General features: G+C 43.4%; 3 protein-coding genes and 1 non-coding gene across 4 annotated transcripts in view; 1 reads left to right on the top strand and 3 right to left on the bottom strand.

The window, feature by feature from the left end:
- Positions 1-33: 33 nt before the first annotated feature.
- Positions 34-149, bottom strand: LOC129407777 (small nucleolar RNA SNORD94). The gene has a single exon (XR_008631707.1). It is a non-coding gene; the product is annotated as a small nucleolar RNA SNORD94 (small nucleolar RNA).
- LOC110163838 (ribonucleoside-diphosphate reductase subunit M2) lies at positions 81-4,956 on the bottom strand. Its single transcript, XM_055149184.1, has 9 exons — positions 4,728-4,956; positions 4,295-4,366; positions 3,292-3,424; positions 2,634-2,767; positions 2,399-2,532; positions 2,086-2,180; positions 1,452-1,585; positions 1,091-1,195; positions 81-398 (listed from the first exon to the last, which is right to left on the bottom strand). The coding sequence occupies exons 1-9, from the start codon at positions 4,815-4,817 to the stop codon at positions 96-98; spliced, it is 1,200 nt and encodes a 399-aa protein (XP_055005159.1). The 5' UTR covers positions 4,818-4,956; the 3' UTR covers positions 81-95.
- A 1,501-nt stretch (positions 4,957-6,457) lies between these two features.
- tmem242 (transmembrane protein 242) lies at positions 6,458-11,481 on the top strand. Its single transcript, XM_055149170.1, has 4 exons — positions 6,458-6,648; positions 7,587-7,687; positions 9,843-9,980; positions 11,218-11,481. Exons 1-4 carry the CDS (start codon positions 6,531-6,533, stop codon positions 11,395-11,397), a joined length of 537 nt encoding a protein of 178 aa, XP_055005145.1. The 5' UTR covers positions 6,458-6,530; the 3' UTR covers positions 11,398-11,481.
- A 174-nt stretch (positions 11,482-11,655) lies between these two features.
- Positions 11,656-12,354, bottom strand: part of LOC129407613 (uncharacterized) — a 35,283-nt gene continuing 34,584 nt past the window's right edge. The window contains exon 7 of the mRNA XM_055149159.1: positions 11,656-12,276. Within this exon, the coding sequence (XP_055005134.1) occupies positions 12,190-12,276 (87 nt within the window). The 3' untranslated portion in view covers positions 11,656-12,189. The remainder of the gene's footprint in view (positions 12,277-12,354) is intronic.

The raw sequence follows: 12,354 nt of genomic DNA, 5'->3' as shown, positions 1-12,354 counted from the left end.
CACACAGACAGTAGTGTAGAGTCTCCCCCTGCTGGTGCTCAGTGGTGCGTGCGTCTCGTCTGTGGGCAGTGACCCGAGTCTCTGACACCACAGACTCAGCTCCCATCATCAGCTGAGGTCCGTACCCCTGCGCAAATCATCACTGCACCAACACACACACAAGTACTACACACACACCTACACACAAGTACTAGTACTGCAAATCCAAGTACTAGTACTAGTACTGCAAATCCAAGTACTAGTACTAGTACTGCAAATCCAAGTACTAGAGCGGGGGGCAGTACCTTGGTGAATCCGAGCTCGAGCAGAAGTCGGTCGGCCACAAACTCGATGTACTGCTTCATGAGGTCACAGTTCATCCCGATGAGTTTGACGGGCAAAGCCTCCGTCAGGAACTCCTGAAAACACAACAACACACAACACGGTTACACAACAACACACAACACACAACAACAACACACAACACGGTTACACAACAACACACAACAACACACAACAGTTACACAACAACACACAACCACACACACAACACACAACACGTTACACAACAACACACAACAGTTACACAACAACACACAACAGTTACACAACAACACACAACAGACACACACACACACACAGTTACACACAACACACACACAAGTTACACAACACAACAGTTACACAACACACAACAACACACAACAGTTACACAACAACAACAACAACACACAACAGTTACACAACAACAACACACAACAGTTACACAACAGAGTTAAACAACACAACAGATGAGAGTTTGGAGGAGAACAGTGGGAGGTTTAGACGGCGTCTGAGTTCAGATTCATGATGTTTTGAACATCACTGATGTAGAATGAAAGAGTCTGTGGATTAAACCTGCTCTTCTTCTGACTGGATCATGTGGACCAGAGTTTTACTCTCATCGTTTTACTCACTGCAGCCAAAGTATTGTTTATCCAAACTCCAAATTAGACGTTCATTCACGTTACACGCAGTAGTACACAGGCGTGTGTGCAGTAGTACTCTGGCATGTGTAGTACTCTGTAGTACTCTGTGGTATGTGTGTAGTACTGTGTGTGGTGTGTTTGACCTGCTCGATGGCGACGGCGTCTCTGATGATTCGTTCCACGGTGGACGAGCTCGGTTTGTTCTCCAGGTGTTTGAACATGAGGCAGGCGAAGTCACAGTGAAGACCCTGAACACAACGACCAATCAGAAACAAGCACCACACACAACCACCAATCAGAAACAAGCACCACAAAACAATCAGAAACAAGCACTCAGAAACAAGCACAGAAACAAGCACAAGTCAAAGACAGTACACAGTAAAAGTACCTGGTGTGTGTAGTAGTAGTAGTAGTACTTTAGTAAAAGTAGTGCAGTATAAAAGTACCTGGTGTGTGTAGTAGTAGTAGTAGTACTTTAGTAAAAGTAGTGCAGTATAAAAGTACCTCGTCTCTGCTGATGAGTTCGTTGGAGAAGGTCAGTCCGGGCATCAGGCCTCGTTTCTTGAGCCAGAAAATGGCGGCGAAGGATCCAGAGAAGAAGATCCCCTCGACAGCGGCGAACGCCACCACACGCTCCCCTGAAACCAGACCGGACCAAGTCAGAACTAAACCACTAAACCAGACGGACCAAGTCAGAACTAAACCAGGACTAAACCACACGCTCCCCTGAAACCAGACCGGACCAAGTCAGAACTAAACCAGGACTCAGGCCTGGGACTCATGTTTTACCGTAGTTGTAGTTGCGTGTGTAGGTGTAGTTGCGGGTGTAGGTGTAGTTGCGGGTGTAGGTGTAGTTGCGGGTGTAGTTGCAGGTGTAGTTGCGGGTGTAGGTGTAGTTGCGGGTGTAGTTGTGTGTAGGTGTCGGGTGTAGTTGTGTAGGTGTAGTTGTGCGGGTGTAGTAGTGTGTGGTGTAGGTGTAGTTGTAGGTTGCAGGGTGTAGTTGTGCGGGTGTAGGTGTAGTTGCGTTGGGTGTAGGTAGTTGCAGTTGCGGGTGTAGTTGTAGTTTGCGGTGTAGGTGTAGTTGTAGTTGCGGGTGTAGTTGTAGTTGCGGGTGTAGTTGTAGTTGCGTGTGTTTTACCGTAGGTGGCGTTCTTGTTGCCGATCCAGTTCAGAGCCCAGTCGGCCTTTTTCTTCACACAGGGAAGAGTCTCGATGGCGTTGAACAGGTACTCTCTGAAAACACACACACACACACACATCAGAACACACACACACACACACACATCAGAACACACAAGAACACACAACATGTGACAAGTGAGGACAACACACACACGATAAACACTGAATGATAGGCAAGAAAACCACACAAAACACCCGTGTGTGTGACCTCTGACCTCTCCTGTGAGTCTTTGATGTATGTGTGTGTGTGTGTGTGTGTGACCTCTGACCTCTCCTGTGAGTCTTTGATGTAGGTGTCGATGAGCAGACTGTACATCTCTGAGTGGATGTTCTCCATGGCGATCTGGAACCCATAGAAACATCTGGCCTCCGTCACCTGCACCTCCTGCATGAAGCGCTCCACCTGCACACGGGACACCACAATCAGACCAGGACCAGGACCGAGACCAGGACCAGGACCAGACCCAGGTCCACACATGTACAAGAGCAGACTGAGGCTCTCACCAGGTTCTCGTTGACGATTCCGTCGCTGGCGGCGAAAAAAGCCAAAACGTGAGAAATGAAGAACCTCTCCTCGTCCTTCAGAGTCTCCCAGTGCTGCAGGTCTTTGGACAGGTCCACCTGAAACACACCAGAACCTCAGACACCTGGAGTCCACCCAGAGGACCACGGGGACCTGGAGTCCACCCAGAGGACCACGGGGACCTGGAGTCCACCCAGAGGACCACGGGGACCTGGAGTCCACCCAGAGGACCACGGGGACCTGGAGTCCACCCAGAGGACCACGGGGACCTGGAGTGGGTTTGGAGCAGGTCTGGGTCAGGAGAACATGTGGCTCTTGTAGAAGATCAGGAGTTTGTGGACCTGGACATATTTGACTCTGGTCGTCAGAAGAGTCACTCGAGTCAAACAGGTCACGTCACAAACTCGACCGACAAGAAAAACGTCACATGAAGAAAAGAGCAGAAGAACTTGTGGAAAGGATCTGTGGTCCTGTGTGTAGTACTGGTGCAGTACGCAGTAGTAGTATGTAGTAGCAGTATGTAGTAGTAGTAGTAGTAGTAGTAGTAGTAGTAGTAGTAGTAGTAGTGTAGTAGTAGTACAGTAGTAGTAGTAGTAGTAGTAGTGTAGTAGTAGTAGTAGTAGTAGTAGTAGTAGTAACAGTAAGTAGTAGTAGTCAGTAAGGAGTCGGCCTTCTTGTACATGGTCCAGATGTCGTGGTAGTGAATGGGGAAGATGACGAAGCGTCGTGGGTTTTCCTTCAGCAGAGGCTCCTCCTCACACTGGGACTTGGGCTGGAACAAAACACACACACACTGAGAACGACAACTTTTACACAACACACACACACACACAGAGAACGAGAACTTTTACGGAGATATTTAAATCTCACTATTCGATATTTATTCTGATATTTTGTGGAGACAAACAAAACTGCATATTTGACTTTTTCCTCTTAAAATGTCTTGACAAGATTTAATTTAAAAAACTAAGAGTTAAAAGTGTTAGAACTGTTATTTCTTCTTGTCGTCTGCACTGAAACAGAGCAAAGGATCATGGTCTATGTAGTTCTCTGTGTTTTTATCTATTGATGCAGAATAACTTTTAATTTAAACAAATAAACTTGTGACTGGAGACATTGTGATGATTCACGATATTATTGAGACTTTTGATGATTCGATATCACGATATTCTGGTTTTTGTTACATCCACAGTGAGAATAAAAAGTCCAAATGTTTGTGGCTCATGTTTCATTTTATCATTTATATTTTTATCTTTGTTGTTCTGTTGTGTGACTCTGGGTCCAAATCTTTTTCTTGTGGATGAATAAAGTTTGTCTAAGTCCGAGTCTAAATGGTCCAAAGTGAAATGAAAAGCTCTTTTTTGTGTAGTAAAAGTAAAAGTAAATGTGCTGGTTGTGAAAGTCAGTGCGGATAAACCAGAGATTGTGGCTCTTAACTGGATGTTTCAAAGCTGTTGGCGCCACAAACGCGTCACTCTGGTGATCAGCTGTTGGCGCCACGCCACATTTGCACAAACTCCGCCTTTTAGCGCAAATCAAACCCCTTTTTTTTTCTTTTTTTTAATCTCCCTCCGAAAGTTGCGGCTCTGGAGCGGACACGGCGCACTCGGGCCCGGTCTGCGCCGCTTTTGGAGCCTCTTACCGTGGACTCCGAGAAGATCTTCCGCGCCGCCGTTTTCGAAGCCAAGATGCGGGTGTTGTTCAGGCTCGGAGGCTGCAAGAGGCACAAGGAACCGGCTCAGAACCACCGACAAACACCCCACAGAAACACTTTTACAACTCAACTCTTCCATATTTAACAGAGACACTTTTGTAAATAAACTCTTTCATATTTAACAGAGACACTTTTGTAAATAAACTCTTCCATATTTAACAGAGACACTTTTGTAAATAAACTCTTCCATATTTAACAGAGACACTTTTGTAAATAAACTCTTCCATATTTAACAGAGACACTTTTGTAAATAAACTCTTTCATATTTAACAGAGACACTTTTGTAAATAAATTTCTATTGAAACTTTTGTAAATAAATTCTTTCCGCGCTGGTTCCCGCTGAAACTCTCGCGGTTCTTACCGTGTTTTCTTTGTCCAGGCTCAAAACGCTCATTTTGTTGCTCACGGAGTTTTGGTTCTTCACGGACAGAGGAGAGCGCGCAGACAGCATCTTTACGGTTCAGTTAAAACGCGACGAGACAATAAATAAAATAAGTTAAAAGTGTAAAAAAGCGGGAAGTAAAACTCGTGAAGCGGCTTTGGCGGAGCGGACAGAGCGGAGGAGCAGGAGACACTGACGCGCCGCTCCGTTCGCTCCAACTTTTATTGAAATCTTGGCGCTAAACGCTGAGCCCGAGTGACGCAGCCAATCAGAGCTCACGTTCGGCGCGAGGGAACGCGGAGCCCGAGTGACGCATCCAATCAGAGCTCACGTTTAGTGCGGGGCGAATGAAAGCGTTGAGGAAAACGGCTCAAAAACGAATAAAACACATTTAAAAATCACTTTATTTTACGGCGATATGAACAGATCCGTGTCCGGGCACATCGGTGTCAAATGTCAGAGCGAAAAGACGCGTTTATCGGGAGGGTTTAACACAATATCGCGGCTCGTGGGGGATTTAACTGGACGAGGACAGAGAGCCAATCAGAAGCGATGTAAAGTGCGTCACATCCGGGTTTGGCAGCGGGAAATCCAAAGTAAGAAACGGCTGCGAAAAGTGTTACAAAACCTCCACAAAAACACTTAAACAAAACATTAAACATCTAAACCTCCACAAAAACACTTACAAAACATCTAAACCTCCACAAAAACACTTACAAAACATCTAAACCTCCACAAAAACACTTACAAAACATCTAAACCTCCACAAAAACACTTAAAAAAACATCTAAACCTCCACAAAGACACTTACATAAACAGTTAAACATCCATTAAACCATTAAACTTACGGAATATTAAGGTTTAACTCGTTTAATCTGAGGATTTTTCAGTTTTCCTCTTTTACCAAACAGTCTCTTTGTTTACACTGATTCTCAGACACTTCTGCGACACAAACTGCACAAACAGCGTCAATAAAACTACAATAAAACTGCTGTTTACGGCTCAGAAATGAAGTTAAACAACATGACAGAACATTAGATGACATTTTAAAGATAAATAGACGGACTAGGTTTTCAAAATTCTAAACTGGAACACACCCGGTTGAGCTGTTTGTGTCCATAAAATAGTTTAAAAAAGCGTTTAACTTTGTCCTCGACTCACGTGTGGATCAGAATTTAATCTGAGACTAAATACAGAAGCACGAAACAAATGCAACTTATGCTCCTCTGGTTTAGAACTGGTTTTGAACTGATGTAGTCTTATTTTTTATTTTTACCTTATTTTAAACCCAGGATTTAGATCTAGTTTAGACCTGAAATACACCTCATATAGTCCTGGTTTAGTATTATTATTTGTATTTGTATTTGTATTTTATTTATTTATTTTTTGTTAGTAGTATTATTATTTTATTTATGTATTTTTTGTTATTCGTAGTAGTGTTATTTTATTTATGTATTTTTCCTTATTAGTAGCATTATTAGTTTGTTTATGTATATTTATTTTTCTTATTAGTAGTATTATTAGGCTATTATTTATTTTTATTTTTACTTATTAGTAGCGTTATTACTTTATTTATTTATTTATTTTTTTTTTTTCTTATTAGTAGTATTATTACATTATTTATTAATTTATTTTTATTAGTAGTAGTATTATCATTTTATTTATGCATTTTAGTTTTTATTTGTATTTCATTTGACGCTCCTGATCAGAAGAGGCGGACCGTTTCGGTGCCTGGGCTTGTTTCTGCCCGGCGCATTTCCGCACACGGACAGTGACACAAACATGGCGGCGAGCGGAGGAGAAAATCAAGACGAAAAGTCCGAAAAGGCAGAAAAGTCTCGTTTCGGAGCCGGGAGTTTGTCCGAAATTGAAGACGACGACAAGACGCAGATTATAAAAGGTACGAACGCGGCGGTGAGTCCAGTGTTTGTGATCAGAGCGTTTATATGTGTTTTATCAGCACGTTTCTGCAGAGTAAGGTCACGGTTTTACATTTCATTTATTTATTTATTTCTTTATTTCTTTGTTTGAGCAGGTACAACAAAATTCAAAAACAATAACAAAAATAGTGATATATACATGACATATTTGGGGCTGAACCTGTCGCCATGGGGATGAAGTCTTTGCCTGCAATGTTCCTCAGTGTGGCATTAAACTTCTCTGTCCTACATTCTTCAAACTAAATGTGTTTTTACTGCTCAAAAATCCACTGAAGAACGCGACGTCGCACTGATCCCACCTAAAACCTGACACCTGCTCGTTTCCATGGAGACAGATGAAGGAACATTCCAGGCAAAGCAAATACATCAGTTTAATGAAGTTATTCTGACCAAGCTCGTGTGTCCGTGTCGTCGTGTCTGTGTTGTCGTCGTGTCTGTGTTGTCGTCGTGTCTGTGTCGTCATGTCTGTCGTTGTGTTTGTGTTGTCGTGTCTGTGTCGTTGTCATATTTGTGTGGTCGTCATGTGTCTGTGTCGTGTCTGTGTCTGTGTCTGTTTGTCATGTCTGTGTTGTCGTCATGTGTCTGTTGTCATGTCTGTGTTGTCGTCATGTGTCTGTCATTGTGTCTGTGTCGTGTCTGTGTCGTCGTGTCTCTGTTGTCATGTCTGTGTTGTCGTGTCTGTGTCATGTCTCTGTTGTCATGTCTGTGTTGTCGTCATGTGTCTGTTGTCATGTGTCTGTTGTCATGTCTGTTGTCATGTCTGTGTTGTCGTCATGTGTCTGTGTCTGTGTCGTGTCTGTGTCATGTCTGTGTGTCGTCATGTGTCTGTGTCGTGTCTGTTGTCGTGTCTGTCGTTGTGTTTGTGTGTTCATCATGTTTCTCTGTTGTCGTGTTGCAGGAGTCGTCTTCTTGTCGTCCGTGGCCTCGGTCGGACTCATCGCAGGATTCGGTTCAACTCTGGCCCTCGCCAAAAAGAAGAGTCCGACCTGGTTCAACAAGGTACTGACTCAGACCCCGGTTAGACCTGGGTTAGTCCTGGGTTAGTCCTGGGTTAGACCTGGTTTAGTTCTGGTTAGACCTGGTTTAGTTCTGGGTTAGACCTGGGTTAGTCCTGGGTTAGACCTGGTTTAGTCCTGGGTTAGACCTGGTTTAGTCCTGGGTTAGACCTGGTTTAGTCCTGGGTTAGACCTGGTTTAGTTCCTGGTTAGACCTGGTTTAGTTCTGGGTTAGACCTGGTTTAGTCTGGGTTAGACCTGGTTTAGTTCTGGTTAGACCTGGTTTAGTCCTGGGTTAGACCTGGTTTAGTCCTGGGTTAGACCTGGTTTAGTTCTGGTTAGACCTGGTTTAGTTCTGGTTAGACCTGGTTTAGTTCTGGGTTAGACCTGGTTTAGTCCTGGGTTAGACCTGGTTTAGTTCTGGTTAGACCTGGTTTAGTCCTGGTTTAGACCTGGTTTAGTCCTGGGTTAGACCTGGTTTAGTCTGGGTTAGACCTGGTTTAGTTCTGGTTAGACCTGGTTTAGTCTGGGTTAGACCTGGTTTAGTTCTGGTTAGACCTGGTTTAGTTCTGGGTTAGACCTGGTTTAGTTCTGGTTAGACCTGGTTTAGTTCTGGTTAGACCTGGTTTAGTCCTGGGTTAGACCTGGTTTAGTTCTGGTTAGACCTGGTTTAGTTCCTGGGTTAGACCTGGTTTAGTCCTGGGTTAGACCTGGTTTAGTTCTGGGTTAGACCTGGTTTAGTTCTGGTTAGACCTGGTTTAGTTCTGGGTTAGACCTGGTTTAGTTCTGGTTAGACCTGGTTGAGTTTCTGGTTAGACCTGGTTTAGTTCTGGGTTAGACCTGGTTTAGTTCTGGGTTAGACCTGGTTTAGTCCTGGGTTAGACCTGGTTTAGACCTGGTTTAGTTCTGGGTTAGACCTGGTTTAGTTCTGGGTTAGACCTGGTTTAGTTCTGGGTTAGACCTGGTTTAGTCCTGGGTTAGACCTGGTTTAGTCCTGGGTTAGACCTGGTTTAGTTCTGGTTTAGACCTGGTTTAGTCCTGGGTTAGACCTGGTTTAGTCCTGGGTTAGACCTGGTTTAGTTCTGGTTAGACCTGGTTTAGTTCTGGTTAGACCTGGTTTAGTCCTGGTTAGACCTGGTTTAGTTCTGGTTAGACCTGGTTTAGTCCTGGGTTAGACCTGGTTTAGTTCTGGTTAGACCTGGTTTAGTCCTGGGTTAGACCTGGTTTAGTTTTTAGACTGGTTGTTAGACCTGGTTTAGTTCTGGGTTAGACCTGGTTTAGTCTGGGTTAGACCTGGTTTAGTTCCTGGGTTAGACCTGGTTTAGTTCTGGTTAGACCTGGTTTAGTTCTGGTTAGACCTGGTTTAGTCCTGGGTTAGACCCTGGTTTAGTTCCTGGTTAGACCTGGTTTAGTCCTGGTTAGACCTGGTTTAGTTCCTGGTTAGACCTGGTTTAGTCCTGGTTAGACCTGGTTTAGTTCTGGTTAGACCTGGTTTAGTTCTGGGTTAGACCTGGTTTAGTCTGGGTTAGACCTGGTTTAGTCCTGGGTTAGACCTGGTTTAGTTCTGGTTAGACCTGGTTTAGTTCTGGGTTAGACCTGGTTTAGTCCTGGGTTAGACCTGGTTTAGTCCTGGTTAGACCTGGTTTAGTTCTGGGTTAGACCTGGTTTAGTTCTGGGTTAGACCTGGTTTAGTTTTGGGTTAGACCTGGTTTAGTTCTGGGTTAGACCTGGTTTAGTTCTGGGTTAGACCTGGTTTAGTTCTGGTTAGACCTGGTTTAGTTCTGGGTTAGACCTGGTTTAGTTCTGGTTAGACCTGGTTTAGTCCTGGGTTAGACCTGGTTTAGTCCTGGTTAGACCTGGTTTAGTCCTGGTTAGACCTGGTTTAGTCCTGGGTTAGACCTGGTTTAGTTCTGGTTAGACCTGGTTTAGTCCTGGGTTAGACCTGGTTTAGTCCTGGGTTAGACCTGGTTTAGTTCAGTACAGAGCTTTTGGGGAATATTTTCCAGTGTCGTTACTGTTGAAATAAAGATCTGGTTTAGCTGGATCATGGACGTCATAATTTCCTCTCCTCAGGGTTTAGTCCCGTCCCTCGGTTTAATCCCGTCTCTGTGTCCAGGGTTTAGTCCCGTCCCTCGGTTTAATCCCGTCTCTGTGTCCAGGGGATGGTCCCGTCGGCGTCGGTCCCGGAGTCTGGGGCGGGTCTGGCTCTCCGGGCCCTCGGGTGGGGGTCTCTCTGGGCCTGGTGCGGAGTCGGACTCATCAGTGTCACCGTCTGGAAACTGCTCGGGGTCCACACGGTAAGACCTGGTTTAGACCTGGTTTAGACCTGGTTTAGTCCTGGTTTAGTCCTGGTTTAGTCCTGGTTTAGTCCTGGTTTAGTCCCGGTTTAGTCCTGGTTTAGTCCTGGTTTAGTCCTGGTTTAGTCCCGGTTTAGACCTGGTTTAGACCTGGTTTAGACCTGGTTTAGTCCTGGTTTAGTTTTAGTCCTGGTTTAGTTTAGTCCTGGTTTAGTCCTGGTTTAGACCCGGTTTAGACCTGGTTTAGACCTGGTTTAGTCCTGGTTTAGTCCTGGTTTAGTCCTGGTTTAGTCCTTTAGTTTAGTCCTGGTTTAGTCCTGGTTTAGACCTTTAGTGGTTTAGACCTGGTTTAGACCTGGTTTAGTCCTGTTCCTGGTTAGTCCTGGTTTAGTTTAGTCCTGGTTTAGTCCTGGTTTCCTGGTTTAGACCTGGTTTAGACCTGGTTTAGACCTGGTTTAGACCTGGTTTAGTCCTGACTTAGTTCTGGTTTAGTCCAACTCCAGAAATGAACAAAATGATCCAGATGATTCTAGTGAAGGTGTGTGGAGTTTAAAAACACAGTGGAGCACTTCCTGTATCACCACATGATGACATCACGAAGTGGAACAGAGTGTTTTCAGTTGGAGAGAAGAACTCCTGAATATATTTTCATTTAAATTCTGTCCCCTTCTGTTTTGAACATTAATGTCGGAAACAAAGACACAGTTCATAATTTGAAATAAAAAATTATAAAATAAATTAATAATAATAATATTATTATTATTATTATTATTATTATTATTATTTCAAAAAATGAAATAAGGGGGAAGAAAAAGAAAATGCCTTTAAATTTCGACTTTAAGATTGTAGTAAAAAGTACAAGATGATGAAAGGAAAATAATATTTAAGTTTAGTGACTAAAAGTGTTTATTAAAACAAATTTAAATAAAAAAAATGTAATTAATAAAAAAATAAATAAAAAAAAAAGAGCAAAGGAAATTAAATTATAAAATGGCCAAAATATATGTATTTAAGGGGAATGTGGTTATTTCATTTTTTATTTTAGTTTTATTTTTATTAAGTTCGGAGTGGGGACATTTGTTGTAGGTTTAGTTTTATATTTTTGTCTTTTGTTTTTATGTTTATTATTGTATTTTGTTAAACGTCGATCGTCGTACAGAAACACGTCGTCGTTTTATTTCTTCCGTTTTAATGATTCCTCTTTGTTGTTTTTTTTTTTTTTTTTTTTTTTTTTCAGTTGTCCGACTTCAGGCTGAAGATGGCGTCCTTCTTCCCGTCCGTCCCGAAGTCCAGTTCCGGACCGGACCAAGTGGACTGGGACGAACTGTTCAAGTCCCACCCAAAACCTGCTAATGCTAATGTTGCTAATGCTAATGTTGCTAATGCTGCTAATGCTAATGTTGCTAACGGAGAGTGAGCCGCCGCGGTGGATTTGTCCGAGCGAAATTTGTAAATGTTTGTAAATATTTTCTTTTGAATTAAATTATGATGTGAATTTGGACAGTGAGTTTGTGATCGTGTTTTTGACGGGGAAACTCGGTTCGGGACGTTTGGTCCGGGACAAAAAAAGCAGGAAAATCTATCGGCGAGTTTGAGCTGACGTCATTGTTTTTAAAAGCCCGCGTTGCTGCTGGGAAATATTTTGGTCGGAGGCAAGAAACACGATAGCGTCAAACACAGAGTTGGGAAGTTTACTTTTAAAATGTAATCCCCTACAGATTACAGATTACACACACCAAAATGTAGTTTGTAACATAATCCATTAAATTACTTAAAGTGAGTAATGTAATCTGGATACTTTGGATTACTTGATTTGCCATATTAAAATGATTATTGATAGAAGAAGAGGAGACACGTCCACACAGCAGGATTTAGTCCTGTTAAATCCTGTTTTAGTCCTGGTTTAGACCTGGTTTAGTCCTGGTTCAGTCCTGGTTCAGGTGGTGGTGGAGGTGGAGGTGGTGGAGCGGGGGAGGGGGCGGGTGTGAAGTGTTCTCTGCTACGTCAAACGCGCGTTAGGTGTAGATTTTACGTCGTCACTGTGGCGGCTCCTGTTCGTTGTCACGTGGGACGGAGGCAGAAATACGCTGCAGTTTGTTAATAAACCTCAGAGTCAATCTAAAAAACACTCGGGCGACAAATCCAAGGCCACACGTCACACGAGAAGGTCGAAAGATCTGAAAAGTTCATTTTGCAGGAGATGGGCCCTTCAAAAGTCTGAGTTTTGTGGGTCAAGTCTGATGGACACAGAAGGTTCTCCCACGTTCTCGTAGACCACAGAACCCTGTCTGTTCACCTGTCCACAAAAAAAAAACCCCAAAAAAAACACTTTATAACGGACAAAACATGGAAACAAAGATCAAAACTCCTGAAT

This window comes from Boleophthalmus pectinirostris, unplaced genomic scaffold (assembly GCF_026225935.1).
Source record: "Boleophthalmus pectinirostris isolate CB_2022bp ecotype Guang Dong unplaced genomic scaffold, ASM2622593v1 HiC_scaffold_13, whole genome shotgun sequence".
NCBI lineage: Eukaryota > Metazoa > Chordata > Actinopteri > Gobiiformes > Gobiidae > Boleophthalmus > Boleophthalmus pectinirostris.
The sequence above is the reverse complement of the archived record's forward strand: the minus strand, read 5'-3'. Positions and strand labels throughout refer to the sequence as shown.